This window comes from Epargyreus clarus, unplaced genomic scaffold (genome assembly GCF_041222505.1).
Source record: "Epargyreus clarus isolate Ecla_fem2 unplaced genomic scaffold, WU_Ecla_fem_2.2 ptg000008l, whole genome shotgun sequence".
Taxonomy (NCBI): Eukaryota; Metazoa; Arthropoda; class Insecta; order Lepidoptera; family Hesperiidae; genus Epargyreus; species Epargyreus clarus.
In genome coordinates, this window is record NW_027332216.1 from 7,899,518 (window position 1) to 7,920,243 (window position 20,726).

Sequence of the window (20,726 nt, forward strand, 5' to 3'; positions counted from 1 at the left end):
ATCAAATATTACACAGACGAAAACAGTTCAACATATAAAGAAATGAATAATGTTATATACAAAATGTGCACAGATATTTCGAAAACAGAGAGTAGTAAGAAATACTCATTTAACAATAAATAATTAGTTAATGACCTAATCATACTTTTAAAATATTTATTTATGGTATAATAACTATTAAGTGAGGGTTGATTGTCATGCTAATTATTTTGTTTTGATGTATAATTACTTGCTAAGTATATAAGAAGAAAGTGCCATTTTCATATCATTACCAGTTGGTTTACAACTTCATACACGTATAAACGACCTCCTCTGTAACCCTGTTCTACACATCATAATGGATAGTTTCCAAAAAATTTATACAACTGTTTTCGTCGATGAAAGTCAAATTGAAGAAGAACTTGCAAAAGTTTGTGAAGAAATAGAAATTAACAATGAACTCATCGATATATGCAGACAAGTCGAAAGTGCAATCATAAATCAAAGTAGTCAACACGATAAAGAATCGCTTCAGACTTCCTGCTTGCTTGAAAATCCTACTAAGTATGTATATTTTTTTTTTTTCTACATGCATTTCTTTCTATATTACATTATTTAAATCTTGAAATATAAATACATTTTTTTTTTTTCATAGTCAACACCAACAAGTCGGAGGTGCAATGAAGAGAAGCAGCTATGACATCGACAGTCCGAAGGCCAAGAGGATAAAAGTTAATGAAGGTGCTTCAACGTCATCTGATATCAACCTCACAGACAATGGAAAGGTTATGTGTGATGTTTGTCAACGACTTGTAAGTAAAAGATATTTTGCCAACCACATAAAAAGTAACATTCACAAAAATAATATTTTTAAATCTCATAGTACTCAAGCTAATGTTTCAGTAATCGAATCAGCTTTCGGTCAGCGAATAATTTCATACAGAATCAAAAGTAAATTAAATGAATCAGTAGATACACTTAAAACGCCCGAATTATTTTTTAATTCAATAAAAGATAATATTTGTTCATTGATCGAAGAGTCCATTAAAATGCACATTTTGTTTAAGATCAATTTTATACTACATGCAAATTTTACACAGCAAACCAAAGATCTTACAAACACATTCGATTTTCAAACATGTAATTATACTGTTTCTCAAGGTGATGACTTAAATATTTTTTTTTCATCATTAATTGAGACGTTATCAAATAAAATCAGTTCATTCGAGAAAAAAGATAGCGGTTGGAGTTTAACGCAAATCAAACATTTAGAAATGAATATAAATAAATTCAACCCACTACGTGGCACTTCGTATATAGACCTACCTCATGACATTAAAGTAAGAAAAGCCGTTATTAATGTGCAAAACGCTGACAATATGTGTTTTAAATGGGCATTGCTTTCCGCCTTATATCCTACTACTAGTAAAAGTAATAGAGTTTCATCGTACAGCATGCATTCAAACAAACTAAACTTCAATGGCATCTCCTTTCCAGTAAAGCTTTCGGATGTACCAAAAATTGAAAAATTGAATAATATAAGTATTAACATATTTGGATTAGAATATAATCGGGAGAAAAAAATTCATGATGTAATTGGACCATTAATAATGACTAAATTTCGTAAAAGTGTACATATTAATTTGTTATACCTTAAGAAAGGTTTAAACGCTCATTTTTGTTATATCAAAAATATGTCGCGATTGGTGAGTAAACAAATTTCTAACCAAGAGCATGCAATTTTCTTATGTGATGGATGTTTATTACATTTTCCAACTCAACAGCGATTAGATGATCATCAGGAAAATGATTGCGCTCATATTAAAACCAATATACCAGATGGTACTAAAACATTGAAAGACTGGTTCGGAAAACCAGCGGCAAATAATAAAATAAAATTTGAGAATTTTAACAACAAACTAAAATTACCCTTTGTTATATATGCTGACTTTGAAGCATTTTTAAAACCAATAAATGTATGTTCTAATGATCCGTCTAGGTCTTACACAGAAAATATTCAAAAGCATGATGTGTATAGTTTCGGTTATTATATAAAATGTTCGTATGATGATACTTTATCAAAATTCGAAACATATAGTGGGCCAGATTGCGCAACAGAGTTTATGAAACGTTTATATGAAGATTTAAAATTAATATGTACAAAAAATATTTTTCAAATGAGGCCTAAGCCTTTATCTAGTGATGATGAAAATAATTTATTATCGGAATCTAAAATTTGTCATGTATGTGAAACGAATTTGAACGAAGATAAACATTTCGATTTTGACTTTCATACTGGCACTATTAGAGGTGTAGTTCATGAAATCTGTTTAAAAAAATTTAAGACTCCGCGTTATATTCCAGTATTCCTACATAATCTGAGTCATTATGATGCACATTTTATTGTTCATGCCCTAAATTTTGTCGATGGAGAAGTAAAAATAATTCCGCAAAATAAAGAGAGGTACATTTCTTTTTCAAAAACATTAACAGTAAATAATAATCAGATAAGTCTAAGATTTGTAGATTCATATAAATTTTTATCTTGCAGTCTAGATCAATTAGCTAAAAATCTTAGTGATGAACAATTTCATGATTTAAAAAGAAACTTCCCTTGCAATGACGACTTTACCAAATTAAGGAGAAAAGGAATTTATCCCTACGAATTCATGACTTCTTATGATTCATTAAAACTCAAGTCACTTCCAACTCAAAGTGAGTTCTATAGCTCGTTAACAGATTCAAATGTCTCCGATGATGATTATAATCGTGCAAATGAAATTTGGAAACATTTTCGTTGTCAAAATATGTTAGATTACTCAAACTTATATCTTAAAACTGATGTATTGCTCTTGACTGACGTTTTTGAAAACTTCAGAGAGCTTTGTATTAAGACTTATGGGTTAGATCCCGCTCACTACTACACTGCTCCAGGGTTAAGTTGGGATGCAATGTTGAAGTATACAAAAATTGAATTAGATCTATTGATGGATTACGAACAAATAGCATTTTTTAAGGCCGGTATCAGAGGTGGTGTATCTCAATGCAGCAATCGTTATGCAAAAGCAAACAATCAATTCATGGAAGATTACGATAAAAATGAACCTCAATCATATTTAATATACTTGGATGCTAATAATTTGTATGGTTGGGCTATGTCTCAATATCTACCCACTGGAGACTTTGAATGGGTAAACCCTGAAACAAACTTTAATGTATCCGATACATCAAATATTGGTTACGTTTTGGAAGTTGATTTAAAATATCCTGATGATCTCCACGACTTGCATTCTGACTTACCACTATGTCCTGAAAATATATGCATTGGTAATTCAAAAGATATAAAATTAATTTCAAATCTAAACGATAAAATTAAATATAAAATACATTACAAAAACCTTAAACAATGTCTTAGTATGGGAATGAAGGTAACTAAAATACACAGGATACTAAAGTTTAAACAAAGTCCTTGGTTAGAGAAATATATAGATTTAAACACAAACATGCGGACATTAGCAAAGTCTGTTTTTGAAAAAGATTTCTATAAATTAATGAATAATTCAGTATTTGGAAAAACTATGGAGAATATAGAAAAAAGAGTAAATGTTAAGTTGTTAACACATTGGGAAAATAGAGGTAAAATTTTAGGTGTCAACGACTACATTGCAAGGCCAGATTTTAAAAATTTAAGTATATTCACATCAGACCTAGTGGCAGTACAAATGCTAAAGTGTAAACTTAATTATAATAAACCAATATATTTAGGATTTTGTATTTTAGATATTTCAAAGACCCTTATGTATGAATTCCATTACAACTACATGATTCCTAAGTTTCAAAACAAAAATAAATTATTGTATACGGATACAGACAGTTTAATTTACCAAATATTTACAAACAACTTTTATGAAGATATAAAACCTGACCTTAAGATGCATTTCGATTCTTCTGATTATCCATCTGACAATATTTATGGGTATCCACAAGTTAACAAAAAGAAAATAGGTTTTTTCAAAGACGAAAATAATGGAAAAATATTTAGAGAATTTGTGGGTCTAAGATCTAAAATGTATGCAATAGATGTTGAAAACAAATTTGTTGCAAAGGCTAAAGGCGTTAATAAAAGTGTTACAAAAAATATGCAAATGCATAACTATAAGGCATGTCTTTTCGAGAAAAATATTCAATTCGGAGCAATGTTAAGATTTAAATCAATCAAACATAAAATTTATACACAAAAAATAAATAAAAAATGTTTATCATACAGCGACACTAAGAGGCATATTTTGCCTAATGGTATTGACACATTAGCTTGGGGTCATTACAAACTTAGATAACAACGGTGAAATATTGGTTTACTTGCAGATATGTTTAATGTAATTCTTTGAACTATATATTATCTTAATTGTGTTTATAAATGTGTATGTCTAGTTTATAATTGTTAGTTTGGTAATGTATTTCAATGTTTGTTCCTGTAAACCATTTCATGTATGTGTTCTAGTTTTAAGACAAATTATACTTGATTATTATAAATGTATATTGTTCATTAAATTATCTTCATTGTTAAATAAAACGTTGTGCAGTCAACTTGTTTTAAAAATGTTTCATTTCATTCATCCCTTTACTGCAATAGTTGCTGGTCCAAGTGGATGTGGAAAGTCACAATTCGTTACAAACTTCTTGAAATATGTAAAAGATATTTGTAGTACAAGTTTCGATCAAGTTACATGGTGTTTTGATGAAATGCAACCTTTATACAACTTGAAACTTGTTAATTACCATCAAGGTATGCCAGATCTTAGTATGTTTGATGGGAAAGGTCCCCAGCTTGTTATCATCGATGATCTTATGAGAGAATCGGATGGCCGCATCGTTGACATTTTTACAAAAGGAAGTCATCATAGAAATTTGAGTGTGTTTTATATAACTCAAAATTTGTTTCATCAAGGTAGAGGTCAGAGGGACATTTCCTTAAACTCGAGTTATATAATATATTTTAAAAATCCACGTGATAAAACACAGATTCGACACTTAGCGAGACAAGTATCACCTGAAAATACTAAATTCATGGAAGATTCTTATAAAGATGCAACGACAGAACCTCATGGATATTTAATGATAGATTTAAAACAAAATACTAGTGATATATGTAGATTAAAAACAAAAATATTCCCTTCTGACTGTTACTGTACTGTATACTTACCTACAAAGGGGTTTAAATATGCAAAGCAACAAGAAATTTCCGTCATTTATTAATAATGTCTCGAACCTTGAAGACACATAAAAAGTTTTTAGAAGCTCTTCATATTCTTAAACCAAAATACCAAAAAGCACTCTTAAAATCCTGCAACGAACAAGAGATAAATTGTATTTGTGAATGTATCTATAACGTTTTACAAGGTAAAGTACAACTCCCAGAAAATGAGAAGAATAAATTAAAGAAATACAAACACTTACTTCGACAACTGGTGCGTAAAACTACAAACAAAGTCCGTAAAAATATTATAATTCAAAAAGGGGGATCATTTTTACCAATAATATTAGGTTCAGTTCTGAGTGCACTAGTAAATACCCTAACATGAACATGGAACACGCTAAGAAAATGTTACTTATAGATCCAGGTATAATAGAAAAAATTAATCAACAAACAATGTTAGACAGTCCCATGTCTAGACTGGATGCCGAAATGCAAAATATATTAAAAAGTAATATTGAAGATAGAGAAAAGTGTATTCTCTATTTACAAATTTTACAAAGGTACCTACACCATACTCAAGAAGACCGAAAACCTTATGAGTTAGCTATTGTTACTAATTTTTCTGATGTTAATACTGGTGATACAGATAATATCAAAATGAAAATTGATAATAATAAACTGGAATTAGATACGAATAATAAATTTAATTTAAAGAAAGATTTTAGTGATATAAAACTACAGGAAGAAGCTAAGACTAATATAGTTGCTGAACAGACTCCAAAGCGAACAACAGTTGATATAAATGAACACGAAAAGGTTAACTCACCAACGTATACACCGAAACAAATATTGAGAGTGATACCTAAAACATATTTAAAGAAAGGTGAGCTGTTGCTAGGTCTCTTGTCTGATCACAAGGATAAAATTAATTGGGATGGCGAGGGTACTGTATTCATAGACAAAGTTAAAATTCCTGGAAGTAACATCATAGACTTGGTGAGTGATTTTATTAGACCAAGTAGAAAAATTGATCCAGTAGGATGGCAACAATTTGCAACTTTATTGAAAGATATCAATACACCAGTTACCTACCTTGGTAATACTAAAAGAACTGGCTTTATAACTCAGCTAATATTAGATGAGCATAAGAACTTTACACCTCGAAAAGATCCGAATTCAACACCAACTAGTACTGAAAGAGAAAAAGTAAAACCCAAGAAAAAATTAGTCTGGGAGAAATGGAGCCCTTATTAGAAATAAATAGTATTTATTATAACCCTTCTCATCCTGCTGCATTCGGTAGTATTAATAAATTAGCCAAAGCTATGAAAGGTAAAATGAAAAGAGAAGATGTAAAAGATTGGCTACGCTCACAAGAAACATACACATTACATAAACCTGTAACAAGAAGGTTTTCCCGTAACAAATACATACTGTCAAATTTCAATATTCTTTGGCAAGCGGATTTAAGTGATTTGAGAACATATTCTAAGTACAATGATGGATTTAACTTTATTCTTTGTGTAATTGATGTATTTAGCAAATATGCATTTGTAAGAGCTATGAAAAATAAAAATTCATTTAATATTAAAGAATGTTTTGAAAGTATTTTCATTGAAGCTAATGCAACACCCATACATATTCAGTCTGATAAGGGTACAGAATTTATTTCCAAAGATGTGCAAAGTTATTTAAAAAGTAAAAATATAAATTACTATACTACTAATAATCCCGATATTAAAGCAAGTATTGTTGAAAGATTTCAAAGAACCCTCAAAATGAAGATGTGGCGTTATTTTACACACAATAATACTTATAAATATATTGATGTTTTACAAGACTTGGTATATGCATATAATCATAGTTATCATTCAAGTATTAAAATGTGCCCCTGTGATGTTAACTCACATAATATTATGACTGTATGGAATAATTTATATGATAGAGATAAGAAACAAACAGAAGCAACAACACAATTACCTAACTTCCACATCGGTGACTATGTAAGAATAACCAAGTATAAGCATATATTTCAAAAAGGATATGAATCTAATTGGAGTGATGAAATATTTATTATATCCTCAATTATAGATCGGTCTCCATGGGTTGTATACACTTTGAAAGACTTACAAAATGAAACAATAAGTGGGACTTTCTATGAAAAGGAGTTACAAAAGGTATCTTATAATCCTACCTCAAGTTATAAAATAGATAAAATAATCAGTACGCGATATTCTGGTGTCAGAAAGCAAGTGTTGGTGAAGTGGAAAGGTTATCCAGATAAATTTAATAGCTGGGTGTTGGCCTCTGAATTAGAAAAAATATGATGAAAGAAAGTTTCTATTTAACATTGCTAAGTAACAGTTCTATGGAGTACTTTCCCGATAACAAAACAACGAAGTTTTCAACAAAATTACCAAAATCCTTAACGCTAGATGGGGAATGGTCAGTTGGAGTTGCCGAATTTCAATATCCATGTACCATGTTTACTGTACAAGAACATGAAAATATTATATATATTACAAAATCCATGACCATGCCAGGCGATCAAATACCATCCTTAGTATATTACAAGACTCATATTCCAGCGACGAATTATGACAACATAGATCATATTTTGGTAGCTTTAAATAATACAAAGGAAAATATAAAATTTCGTTATGATGAAGTATCAAAATTAGTTTGTGTTTCTGTTACCGATAAATCAATAAGATCAGTGAAGCTATCTCCTAAGCTGTCGTTTCAACTTGGGTTTGAACCTGACAGGAATCTCATTGAAAGAAACACAGGAAAGTGTCCTGCAAATTTACATTTAGGTCTACCATCACAATTATTTGTATATTGCGATATAGTTGAACCACAGATAGTAGGTGACGTCATGACTCCTTTACTAAGAATTATACCATTAGATCCAATGAAATATATTTATGGGGCGAATAAAATGCATGTTTTTTCACCTCCTCACTATTTACCAATCATGCGACGAGAATTTGACACTATTGAAATAGATATAAGGTCAACCACTGGTCAAAAGATACCATTTCAATTTGGAACTGTGTGTATCAAACTTCACTTTAAAAAACACAACAATGTTTTCTCATAATAATAATAATAATAATATGACTTGCCCCTACGAACATTATTATTCCCATCAAGCTGGTTCTGGTATTGGAGTAATATATAAAGGAGCCGCGTTTCAACGTGGTCATGGCATTGGCAGTTTTTTAGGAGGCTTGTTTAGATCAGTTTTACCTTTGCTTTCAAGGGGTGCTAGAGTTATAGGAAAAGAAGCACTAGGCGCTGGAGTTGGTATTTTGTCGGACTTAGTGAATGCACGACCCATGGAGGATTCAATAAAATCTCGCCTCAAGGACGCTAGTTCCAATTTAAAACGAAAAGTTGATGAAAAAATTGATAGAATAAACATGTCTGGATCGGGGTATATAACGAAGAGAAAGCGTCTTTCCTCACTCAGTGCACGCTCAGCTGCTAAAGTGAAAGCTATTAAAAAATTGGCAGTTTCTCGTGCCAACATAAAAGATATTTTTTCATAACTAATAAATTTAAGGAATTATGTCTTTCTTACATAGTCATTCTTGTGAATGTATAAAGTCTGAACTAGATTTATTTGCATTGCCATCAACACAAACAAGTATTGAAAATGGTATTTGGATTCATTACAAACCAATTTCGTCTCTTGCTGATGATGGACCAATAGAATTTCAAGTACCAGGATCTGGTGACGATTACCTAGATTTATCGCATACGTTAATACATATTAAAGCAAAGATAGTTAACCTAGATTCATCAAAAGTGAGCACACCCACAGTAATAGCACCAATAAATAACTGGTTACACTCACTATTCAGCCAGTTAGATGTATATTTAAATCAAAAACTTGTGTCACCACCTAATAATACATATGCTTACCGTGCTTATTTGGAAACTCTGCTGAACTACTCTCCTGCCGCAAAGAAATCTCATTTGACTTGTGGTCTTTGGTATGAAGATGCAGCTGGTCAAATGAACTCAACAGACAACACAAATCCTGGATTTCTGAAACGACAAAAACTAGCATCTGAAAGTAAAGAAATAGAAATGATTGGACATCTACATGGTGATATATTTAACCAAGAAAAGTTTTTAATTAATGGGGTTCAAATGAGTGTCAAATTAATTCGCTCAAGAGAATCGTTTAATCTGATGGGTTCTTCTACTGATATAAAATGTAAAGTATGCATTACGGATGCAACTCTTATTGTTCGTAGAGCACGAATAAATCCAACTGTACTCCTCGCACATCAAAAAGTCTTAGCCTCTACTACAGCAAAATATCCTATTACTCGAGCTGAAGTCAAAGTTTTAACTATACCATCAGGGGTTCAGGGAAAGACTCTTGACAACATTTTTCTGGGGCAAGTACCTAAAAGATGTATAGTTGGATTTGTAAACAACACAGCATTCAATGGAAGTCTTACTAAAAATCCATTCAATTTTGAAAACTATGCTATGAACACATTTTGTTTATATATTGATGGCCAACAAATACCTTCAAAAGCATTGCAACCATCATTCGAGAATGATATTTTTACTGCAGCCTATCACACTTTATTTTCGGGGACTGGTATACATTTTCTAAATGAAGGTAATGGAATATCTAGGGAGCAATATGCAAAAGGTTACTGCCTATTAGCGTTTGACCTAACTCCTGATTTGTCATCAAATTCCATGACTCATTGGAATCTTATAAAGCATGGCAGTGTAAGGGTAGAAGTTCGGTTTGAATCAACTCTAACCGAAACTATTAACTGTATAGTGTATGCAGAGTTTGATAACGTTATTGAAATTGATAAGAACCGAAATGTAACCGTCGACTACAGTAGTTAAGATAAATTTATATACTTAGATGTAAGTAAAAGCCTAATAAATGTAATATATTATACCTATTTGAAGTCTTTCATTCGAGTTAAACCATATTGCGTCCCTTTAAATATAAGGTTTGGATAATTTTGCTCTGCATTTGTAAATAGTGTATTGTACCTATCAGAGGTATCGATAAGTAGGCATGCACAATGGATACAATCGAGATTCAGAAGCATTTAAGTAAAATTCATTGTAGCTTGAAAAACAATGTCTATGCAGCAAACCGATTACCGCTATACGTTAAGACTCCAATGTACTTGATAAGTAATTTGGACCCTGACAGTGAACCAGGCTCTCACTGGGTAGGCATGTACATAGACAGAAATGGCATCGGTGGGTATTTTGATTCATATGGCCGACCACCAACAGGCCATCACAAAGCCTTTTTCAGAAGGAACGCAAAGCATTGGGATTTTAATAGATATAGAATACAACTTGATTGGTCTTCAGTTTGTGGAGAATATAGTCTTACATACTTGCATTACATGTATTATGGAAATACACTCAGAGATTTTTTAAGCCTGTTTTGTGAGGATAAATTGATAAACGATATTGTAGTATCGCAATTGTTCAAAAGGTTGTTTTGGAAATAATAAACAATGTCAATACGAAGTTTTTTTTTTATTGCATTACCATGCGCATACCCCCATCATTAACGACACAGTGATAATGACCCTATTATGTTGTGAGGACAGCGAGTGGTGATTAGATAAGTAAGGTCCGTATTGTTATATGGACATAGCGAGCTTAATGAGATAAGGAGGTGATTAGATAATGAATTAGAGGTCGTTATTCATAAAAGCTAACTTCGTAAGCAAAGGAGATAGCGTAAAATAAATGCGTGCAATCGATCGGGCGTGGTCGGAAACCCCCATTTTGACACCAAACTTTTTTTTTTTTTTTTTTTTTTTTTTTTTTAGCCGGGCTCGCCCCTCGATCGTGGCAAACAGGGCAGCGGGGGGACGGGGAAGCGAGGGGGAAAAGTCGGTGCCCCACAACCGGTGAATAGAGAGGGGAGGGGGGAAAATCGGTGCCCCAGAACCGGTGAATCCCTACTACTCCTTATATGTTAAAATATTTAAAGCCTTTTGGCCTATAGGATATGCCAAAGGAGACAGACATACAATCGAAAAAAATGTATTCTATGTGATATGATTAATACATTTTAAGGCTAGTAGAGCATCTACAGTTGTACCTCCTGCTCTATTTAGAGTTGATTACAAATTGGTTGAACTACTAAGTGGCAGTCAGTACTTATTTAATCTCGAGTAACTACGTAACAAAATCTACTGTTATTACAAAAAACTTCAAACCTGCCTGATTTAATATTTCTAAAAATAATATTTGCTGTTATTACTTATTATCTAGGTAATTATTTCGCATCTGTAAATAACTCCAAAATAATGACCGTTAATATACCTATCAAAAGTTCTTAACATTTCATGTTTGTTATTTTTAAATACAAACTGTCACATGAGGGTATGCGACAACAACAATTTTAAAGTAACCTTGCATCTATAATAGAAAATTAATTACGAACCCAACAGAGGTACGGTCCTGAGGGTGACGTAAGATTAGCATAAGTAAATTCGACGCTCCATCCCGGAACCCGTTGGAAGCACCTAATTCACGGACCGAAATATTTACTGAATCGCGTTACATTGTTATCCTTTTAGACGCACGAATCTACTTTGAATAATTGACAAATACGGTCCTTTCGAGCACCCTTTAAAAGATTGGAGCGTTTTCGATTAGGAAATGATCAGAGTCCAATAAAGTTGTACAATGGATTAGAAATGGCTTGACGCCGGAATTGCTAAACCTTTTGCGAGAGTAATTAATGACTTGTTTAAAATTAAACCTCTCAGGTAGAAGTTCGCGATTCAAAGACCTGGCACATTTGATTTTTTAAGTTTAGAAATTTCAAGAATTAATCAATCAAATGATCACTTAACATTTAAGGATTAGGTACGCGAGAAGGAAACATTATATATGTCTGAAAGTTCTCTAAATAATCTAAATTACGTGTGAATTCTACCAACTCCCACCTAGTCAGCTTGATTGACTTGGTTGACCCTTCTCTAAAATCCTTCTCAATCGGAAACAACACGCTTGCCCAGCAGTGGGAAAATAATGGGTAGATGTTTAAAGTTAAGTCTATAACTACAGTCACTATAGACTAACAGATTCAGATTGAAACGAAGGCTAGTCTACTAACGCCGTAAGGAAAAGAGTTTATTGCAACTCGATTTAATTAAAAACCGCGTTCATTCCGATCACCGGCAAAGTTAATCGAACTTTCTGTCTAGAAGTCGAATTGCATTACACGAAGTACTTTCCTTCAGAGTTTTTTTTTTTTCGATTTATTTGGGTTAACAAACAGTAAACAGCAAAAATTACATTTGAATAACAATTACAAATACGGTACTATGTCGTTAACCAACACCGTTAACCACGGATTACTACAAAAATAAACAAAACAAAAATGTTATTGAAAGTGGAGGAATACAATATAAGTAGACTTTAATTGTTCTTACAAACTACTCTACAGGCACCGTCAGTAAGGCGGTATGTGTGGTCGCATACCGTCGTACGCACCAGACGGTGTGGCGAGCGCCAAGCTCACCGGGGCGGAGCCCGACGGGGCAATGCGCTAAGAGGGCTCCGGTTGCGTTCCTTTGGAGATCCCGGAGTCCTCTACGCAGCGCCGAGGACGGCCACCGGGGGAGTTTTAGTGCGGTAAGAATCCCACATAACCCCGTGCCGCTCCCGCGACATCGGGTACCTTTTGAAGGTTTCCCGCTCGTAAACAAAAAAAAAAAGGCACCGTCAGTAGAACTTGTTTCTTAAATAAGCCAGGACTAGTATTTATCATATCCAACTGTTTAAAATTTACATTATAGTTACGCATCATATTATACATAGGTGAGTAATACATCGTTAAGTTTAAAACTGAGATAGTATTTAAAATTAAATGAAATTGCATTGTTAACCCCTTACCATCCTACTGCTGGGCACGGGCCTCCTCTCAGAATGACAGTGCTTAGGCCATACTCCATCGCGTGATACCCCAAGGACCATATTCCAAATACGAATTGATAGTCTACCCGCCTTTGAAAACGTCTGTTAAAGAAATTTCAGACTGAAAAATACCGTATGATGTTTTCCTTTGCCATTATAGCAATTGATTATTAATTACTAAAACTGACATAAATATGAAAAATCAGAAATATGCGACTTGAATTTGAACCTCGAACCTCAAATTGAGAAGCCAGTCGCAACCAGCTTTCACTATCTTTTATTTATATGTAAAAGAAACTCAACCTTTTGTATACCATTACTCTTTCTTACTGCTATTCATTATTATTTTCAGTAGGCACCTGAAAAATCCTTTTGTTATTCTTTCTGAGAAAAGTTCACAAATTTGTACGAAAAATTTACGGCCTCGGCCACGGTTTCCGTCGCTACTTTTTTGTATATTAATAAGAGATTTTTAATCTTAGGAATTATTATAAAAACAAAAAATCCGGCTGCTTATAGCCTATGTAAATATAACCTACGTCTCTTCCACAATTAAGATGAGTCCAACGATACCTCATATATTAAAATTCGTCAATCCGTTTGTGCTGTATGGCAAGCCAGAGAATGAACCATACATACATAATACTCAAAAAATTACCCTCTTCAGTCAGATAAAAATAATATTATAAATAATCATTACGATAATCTACTATTTTCACCACAATATATTTCTTTCTACTAAATCGTGCAATATGATTAATACAATACAGCTGTATTAAAACTATTTAAAAATCATTTGTACCAAAACATCTTAAGATTTTCTAATTTCTTAAAAAAGAGATTTTCTGTCGTTATTCCTTAGCGTTATTCGTTATAAATCTCAGCAAGCCTTTCATAAAACTTAGAAAAGAAGCATCGCGAAATAATCGATATTATACCACTTGACTTCACAATAAAGGGTAATAAATGAATCAATTACTAAAAGTTTCCTCTGGCAGTTGACAAAGGGTTCGGAGTTCGCTCTGAATAGGTATTTGCCGCTAATCACCTAACTTTTAATTTAATGGCGTCGCTTAGTGTATAAAAGTGTGTCGCGATACTGTGTAAATATGTACGGTATTGGTAGAACGTTTGCACGGAAATTATGCCGTGTATTTTATGTGGGAAGATTTATGTTCGGATTAAATATGTAATGATGATAAGGCAGCTCTTGAACTGAAAGGAAAATTTTGAGTACAGTCTATACTATATCTGATTTTGATAGTAATGACTTTTTGTTTATTTTGCATATGACTACTAACTACTATTTTTTGGTAATCCACCAATAACTCACTACATTTACTACTCCATAAAGAGCTCTGAACTCTAAAGACCTATATACTTATAGACAATTAAACATCGAGTAATTTTGGATTTTGACTCGGTATTATTTTAATTTTTTTATGACCGTTTTTATGATCGATTTTTCGTGCATTGCCTTTTTTAAGAATTCATATAAAACACTCGGTAAAACTTGTTGAAGGTCTTCTAGCGTGTAAAATAGGATAATATTGTCGGATGACTTACATGTAAGGCAATCATATTTATCCTCAGCTTCAATTAGAACCCCTATTCCTAAGGAGTGTCCATGGTTGCAGATAACCATGGGCGGAAATGACCATTTATCACCAGGTGAATTGCAAGCTTGTTAGTTACCTCAATCTTGTAAAAAATCTCCTGAAATAGTGCTAAATAAATACTAAATAACTTTAGAAACTGAATACAAAATATTCGCTTACACAAACAACATTGGAAATAGTACAACAATCCGAATATAGGACACTTCTCCATACTTCAATACCTACTACAAACAGAACAGATGTGAATAGGTGCTTCTCCAATTCTTCAACTCGCTATCGAAACTCCAATACAAAATCGGGTTAAGCTAAGATTGGACTAGAACCGATATATTTTTAGGGTTCCGTACCCAAAGGGTAAGAACGGAACCCTATTACTAAGACTTCGGAGTTCGTCCTTCTTTCCGTCTGTCACAGGGCTCTAACTCCGGAACCGTAATAGATAGTGTTAGGATTATATATATACAAGGGATATAAATGAATAATTATATTTATATTTTATTAGTAACTTGGTTATTATTTGTGTTTAATTAATTTTTATTTTCTACCATCAATGATTTTGTACAATTATAAAACGCTGATTTGACTTCATCGAGCATTGGAATTTAAAATGTAATTTTTGTTACAAGAAATATAGTTATTCAATCGCTATTATTTTAAATTTTGTTGTTGTATTTAATAATCAGATTGTATTTATTTTCGATTCATGAAGTTTATTTTTACCTTTTAAATGATTGTAAATTGACTTAATCAGTAACGCCAACCAATAGGAAGCCTCAAGGATTGTAACTAGCTTGACAGTGGTGGTGGTTGAGAAGAGGTATTAAATAGGCTGGGTCGAGGAGTTGGAGGGCATTCCTGGTTAAGCATCGGATACAAAAGCAAGTGTGAAATAGTGAAAAAGTGTGTATAATTATTAAAAGTGATTATTTAGAATAAATAGAGGAAAAGTGACGCCGTGTTTTCATTCTACCGACATACGCCTTCAGTTCAGAAGTGGTATACTCTAGAAAATTTATAATTTTCTTACTACGCCCACTGACTTCTTGAGAAAACGTAAGTAACGATTTTTAATTTAAGCATAGTATGATATATGTATTTTTTTTTTCTTTCTTTTTTTATTGTCTTAACTATTCTAACTTAATGCAATATTATTTGGTTGATATGGTTTAATAGTAATAGATTTAAATATATTATTCACTAAAGTTACATTTCACATTTCAGTAGCTATGTTATGTTATGATAAAAATATCTACGTAAATAAATTAATGAATAACATTATATTTTAAACGATTTTTGTTAATAAGGGACAGTGGTTAGATAAGTTACGAGACATACCTGTTAAAGTAGTAATTGAAAGTTTCAGGCGAGGAATAAATGGACGACTACGAGGAGAGTGCCCCAGGTAGGGGGCTAAAAAGGAAGGAAACCCTAGGTGGAGGGTCTAAATTAAGGAATGAAGCCCAAGGTGGAGGGCTAAGGTTTAAAAAGGGAAATATAAGTGTAGGAGGTAAATTACGGAAGGAAACCCAAGGTGGCGGGTTAAAATTAAGGTTTGCGAGAGACGTTGAAGAAGTTAGGGAAGGAGATACGAGTGATGAGGGTGGTGGTATACGGTACTCAAGGAAAAGTAAGGTACACAAAAGGTCAAGTCGGGACTTGACATCGCGATTAAAGGTAAGGGAGCGGCGTTATCCTTCGTCATCGTCAAGCACAGGGGATCAATCGTCTTCCCCACAACTCGAGAGGGACATCGACGTACAGAGGAGGCACTCGTCTAGAAATACGAAGAAGAGAAGACCCGATACTAACGCATCATCAGGATTTAGAAGTCCATCGCCGAACTCGAAGAGATTGAGAAGATCAAGGAGCAGGGAAAGTGAACGGGACGTCAGGTTAGTCGATAAGTTTTTGTCTATTTTAGAAAGTGTTAAAGGTTCAGATAAACCTAAATTTACATTTAATACGAATGTGGTGCCGGAGTTTGACCCGTTATCAAAAGACCAAACTATGTTAACATGGCTAACCAAAGTAGAGGAGTGTGCCGAAATTTATGGTTGGGAGGAAAGAGAAATCCTACATTATTCTTTACCAAAATTAACCGGGGTTGCCAAAACATGGTATCAGGGTTTGACTTCGGTGTTGCATACGTGGTCTGAATGGAAGAAAATATTGTTAGAATCATTTCCATGTAGAGAAGATTATGCTGAACTATTGACTGAAATGTTGGCTAAGAGAGTTAAATACGGGGAGTCATTGGAGCATTATTATTATACTAAGGTTAACTTGTTAAACAGATGTAACATTACCGGCAAACGAGCTGTAGATTGCCTCTTATATGGTATAGATGATCGGGCGGTGAAAGTTGGCGCCCAGGCTGCCCAATTCAAAGAACCGGAACAGGTACTTAAGTATTTTAAAACCGTAAAAATAGGGCCGAGCAGAAATGACCAGGATACTACACGGAGAGGAAGGTTTGGGAACAATGCTACAAAACCAGGTACTCCAATTAACCCTTCAATTAGGTGCTACAATTGTAACGAGGTTGGTCACCCCAGCTTCAAATGCGTAAAAACTACGTGTCCAGTTAAGTGCCATAATTGTAACGAGGTAGGACACCGAAGCTCAAAGTGCGAGAAACCCCCTTCGAAGTGCACAGTATGTGATAGGTTTGGACATCTCACTTCGAATTGTTACAGAAATATGGTAAGACCTGCGGCAGAGGCTGTGAGAAGCTCTACGTTGGACACTGAACAAAAACAGGTATCCGAAGTGACAACTCAAGACACTGGTATGAATAAATACGTAATGGACATAAAAGTAAACGGGTCTACTATTTCCTGCCATGTAGATCTAGGGAGTCAATGTTCCCTAATAAGGGTAAGTAATGTAATGTCTTTAAATCTTAAAATAACTGTACGAGCTGATTTACCCACATTAAGGGGTATAGGTGCTAGCCTCATAAACCCTATAGGTGTAGTTGTTGCCACTATCGAGGTCCAAGGCGTTACAGAAACAATTGAATTATATGTAGTGGAAGATTATGTTCTACTTCATCCCGTTCTTTTGGGACATTCCTTTACGGAAAAGCCCGACATTCTTATAATTAAGACACCAGACGCGATTACATTTCAAAGGATGCCTCAAAACAAAATCCGCCTAGTGGCCACCTATGACTGCGATGTTCCCTGTAATGCTATACGACCAATACCAATTTCTACAGAATCCCAATTGTTAACCGGCGAAGTACATGTAAAAGGTACGTTATGTGGCCAACAAGGTAAGGAATATTATTTATTTCCCGGGTACTATGAGATCCAGAACGGTCGTGGCTCCATTCTAATTTACAACGTCGCAGCAAAACCAATGAAGATAGTTAAAGGTACTCTCTTAACACGATCGTTGGTACAAAACCGGGTACCAACAGATAATATACAAGACTCTTTTAGTGTTGTTTTCAGTGATGCTGTAATGGATACTTGTGTAAATTGTAACCCGAAGTTGAACACAGAGCAACGCCGACAACTTGGAAATTTGCTGACGAGGTATAGTACGTCTTTTTCGACTGGATTGCATGATTTAGGTTTCACAACGGTCACCGAAATGACTATAGAACTGACTGATAGTGATCCGGTTGTATATCGTCCATACCGTATGTCCCATGCTGAAAGAGTAAAGGTAAGTGATATGATTCAGGAGATGTTGGATAGCAGGATAATAAGGGAGTCATCGTCACCCTATGCAAGTCCAATTATACTGGTACAGAAGAAAACTGGAGACAAACGCTTATGCATCGATTATAGGGCATTGAATAGGAAGACAAAGAAAGATCATTATCCAATGCCTCGAGTGGAAGATCAGTTGGATTTATTAGCAGGTAACACCTTATTTACATCTTTAGATCTAGCCTCTGGTTACTACCAGATCCCAATCTCTGAAGAATCGCGCTCCAAGACTGCCTTCGTGACACCAGATGGACAGTTCGAGTTCAACCGTATGCCTTTTGGTCTCGTTAACGCACCCTCCGTTTTCCAAAGAACGATAAATAAAATATTAATGAAGGCTAAAATTAAATATGCAATTGTCTATATGGATGACGTACTGATTCCATCAAAAGATTTTCAGGAGGGTTTGAAAAGACTAGAAGAGGTGTTACAGTTACTAAAAGAAGGTGGGTTAACATTAAAGGTAAGCAAGTGCCATTTCTTTCTTGACTCTGTCGATTTCCTCGGATTTGACGTGAGCGCGAATGGCATTCGACCCGGTATTAAGAAGAGCGAAGCGGTTTCACAGTTCCCGCGTCCCACAAATCAACACGAGGTACGTCAGTTTCTTGGTTTATCCGGTTTCTTCAGACGTTTTATTAAAGGGTACTCTATTATCACTGCTCCACTGACAGACTTGCTAAAGAAAAATGCGGGATTTGCTTGGAACGACGAGCAAGAACAAGCGTTTGAAAAGGTAAAATATTCACTTACTAACCGACCTGTACTTGCGCTATATGACCCTAAAGCGGAAGTAGAAGTACATACAGATGCTTGTAAGGAAGGTCTAGCAGGTATACTACTCCAAAAGAATTCGAACGGGGTGTTGCAACCGGTCTCTTACTTCAGCCGTAAAACGACAAATGACGAACGTAAGTTACATTCCTACGAATTGGAGACCCTAGCAGTTATTGCCTCTCTAAATCGTTTCAGGGTGTATCTAATAGGAATACCTTTCAAAATTCTGACGGACTGCAACGCACTCAGGTCGACTTTGGTTAAAAGGGACTTGGTTCCCCGTATAGCTCGCTGGTGGGTACAGTTGCAGGAGTACGACTGCACCATAGAATACCGGCCAGGCGCTCGGATGGCACACGCAGACGCGCTTAGCAGGAACCCAGTGAATAAGGACGTAAGTGAACAGCATGTATTAGATGTTTTACCTATACAGGAATCCAACCAAGACTGGATATCGACGGTGCAGTCCACTGATGAGGAGGTAAAGAAAATCAAACAGATTCTTAAAGATCCAGCTGTCGAGGAAGCCATGGATGTACATAAAAATTATAAGCTCAAGAACGACAGAGTTTACCGTATCGTGGGCGAAGATATAAAATGGCTCGTACCACGAGGGGTGCGATGGCAAATCTTAAAAATGAATCACGACGATCTGGGACACTGGGGATTTGACAAAACATTACAACGTATAAAAGAGCATTATTGGTTTCCAAAAATGCGCAGGTTCGTAAAAAAATATGTTACCTCATGTCTAGAGTGTGCACACCATAAAGCTCCCGGTGGCAAGCGTGAAGGCGAACTACACCCTATCGAAAAAGTAAGTACACCTTTTCACACTATACATGCAGACCATCTAGGGCCATTCATCAAAAGCAAGAAAGGAAACTGCTACTTGTTGGTAATTGTAGATGGCTTTACCAAATATGTAAGTATGAATGCAGTCAAAAATACAAAATCTACCACCTCAGTGCAAGTAATGAAGAGGTACGTAAGTTATTTTGGGGTCCCAACACGTTTGATCACAGACAAAGGCACAACCTTTACAAGTAAGACGTTTCAAGAGTTTGTAGAATCATATGGTATAAAACACATCAAGAATGCCGTTGCCACGCCTAGGGCCAACGGTCAGGTTGAGAGATTTAATAGAACCATTTTAGATGCCCTGTCCACGTGCAACCATGGTGGAGACGAAAAATCCTGGGATGAACATATTACAGATATACAGGTTGGTATTAATACCACAAAACACAAAACTACTCAAAAAAGCCCGTCAGAATTACTTTTTGGCTTCAATGTGCTTAGCAGGACCGAAGGTAAGTTAAGTGATATAATTAACGAGACACTAAACAAGATTCCAGCGGAAGAGTTAGAAGACCTAAGACATGATACTGGGGAGAAAATAAAAGAACAACAGGTAAGAGATGCTACTTATTACAATAAACACAGAAAACCGGCGACACTATACAAAGAGGGAGATCTAGTGCGAGT

General features: G+C 34.6%; 1 protein-coding gene across 1 annotated transcript; it reads left to right on the plus strand.

The window, feature by feature from the left end:
* Nucleotides 1–337: 337 nt before the first annotated feature.
* Nucleotides 338–5,771, plus strand: LOC140744304 (uncharacterized). Its single transcript, XM_073075864.1, has 2 exons — nucleotides 338–543; nucleotides 635–5,771. Exons 1-2 carry the CDS (start codon nucleotides 338–340, stop codon nucleotides 4,314–4,316), a joined length of 3,888 nt encoding a protein of 1,295 aa, XP_072931965.1. The 3' UTR covers nucleotides 4,317–5,771.
* The last annotated feature ends 14,955 nt before the right edge of the window (nucleotides 5,772–20,726 follow it).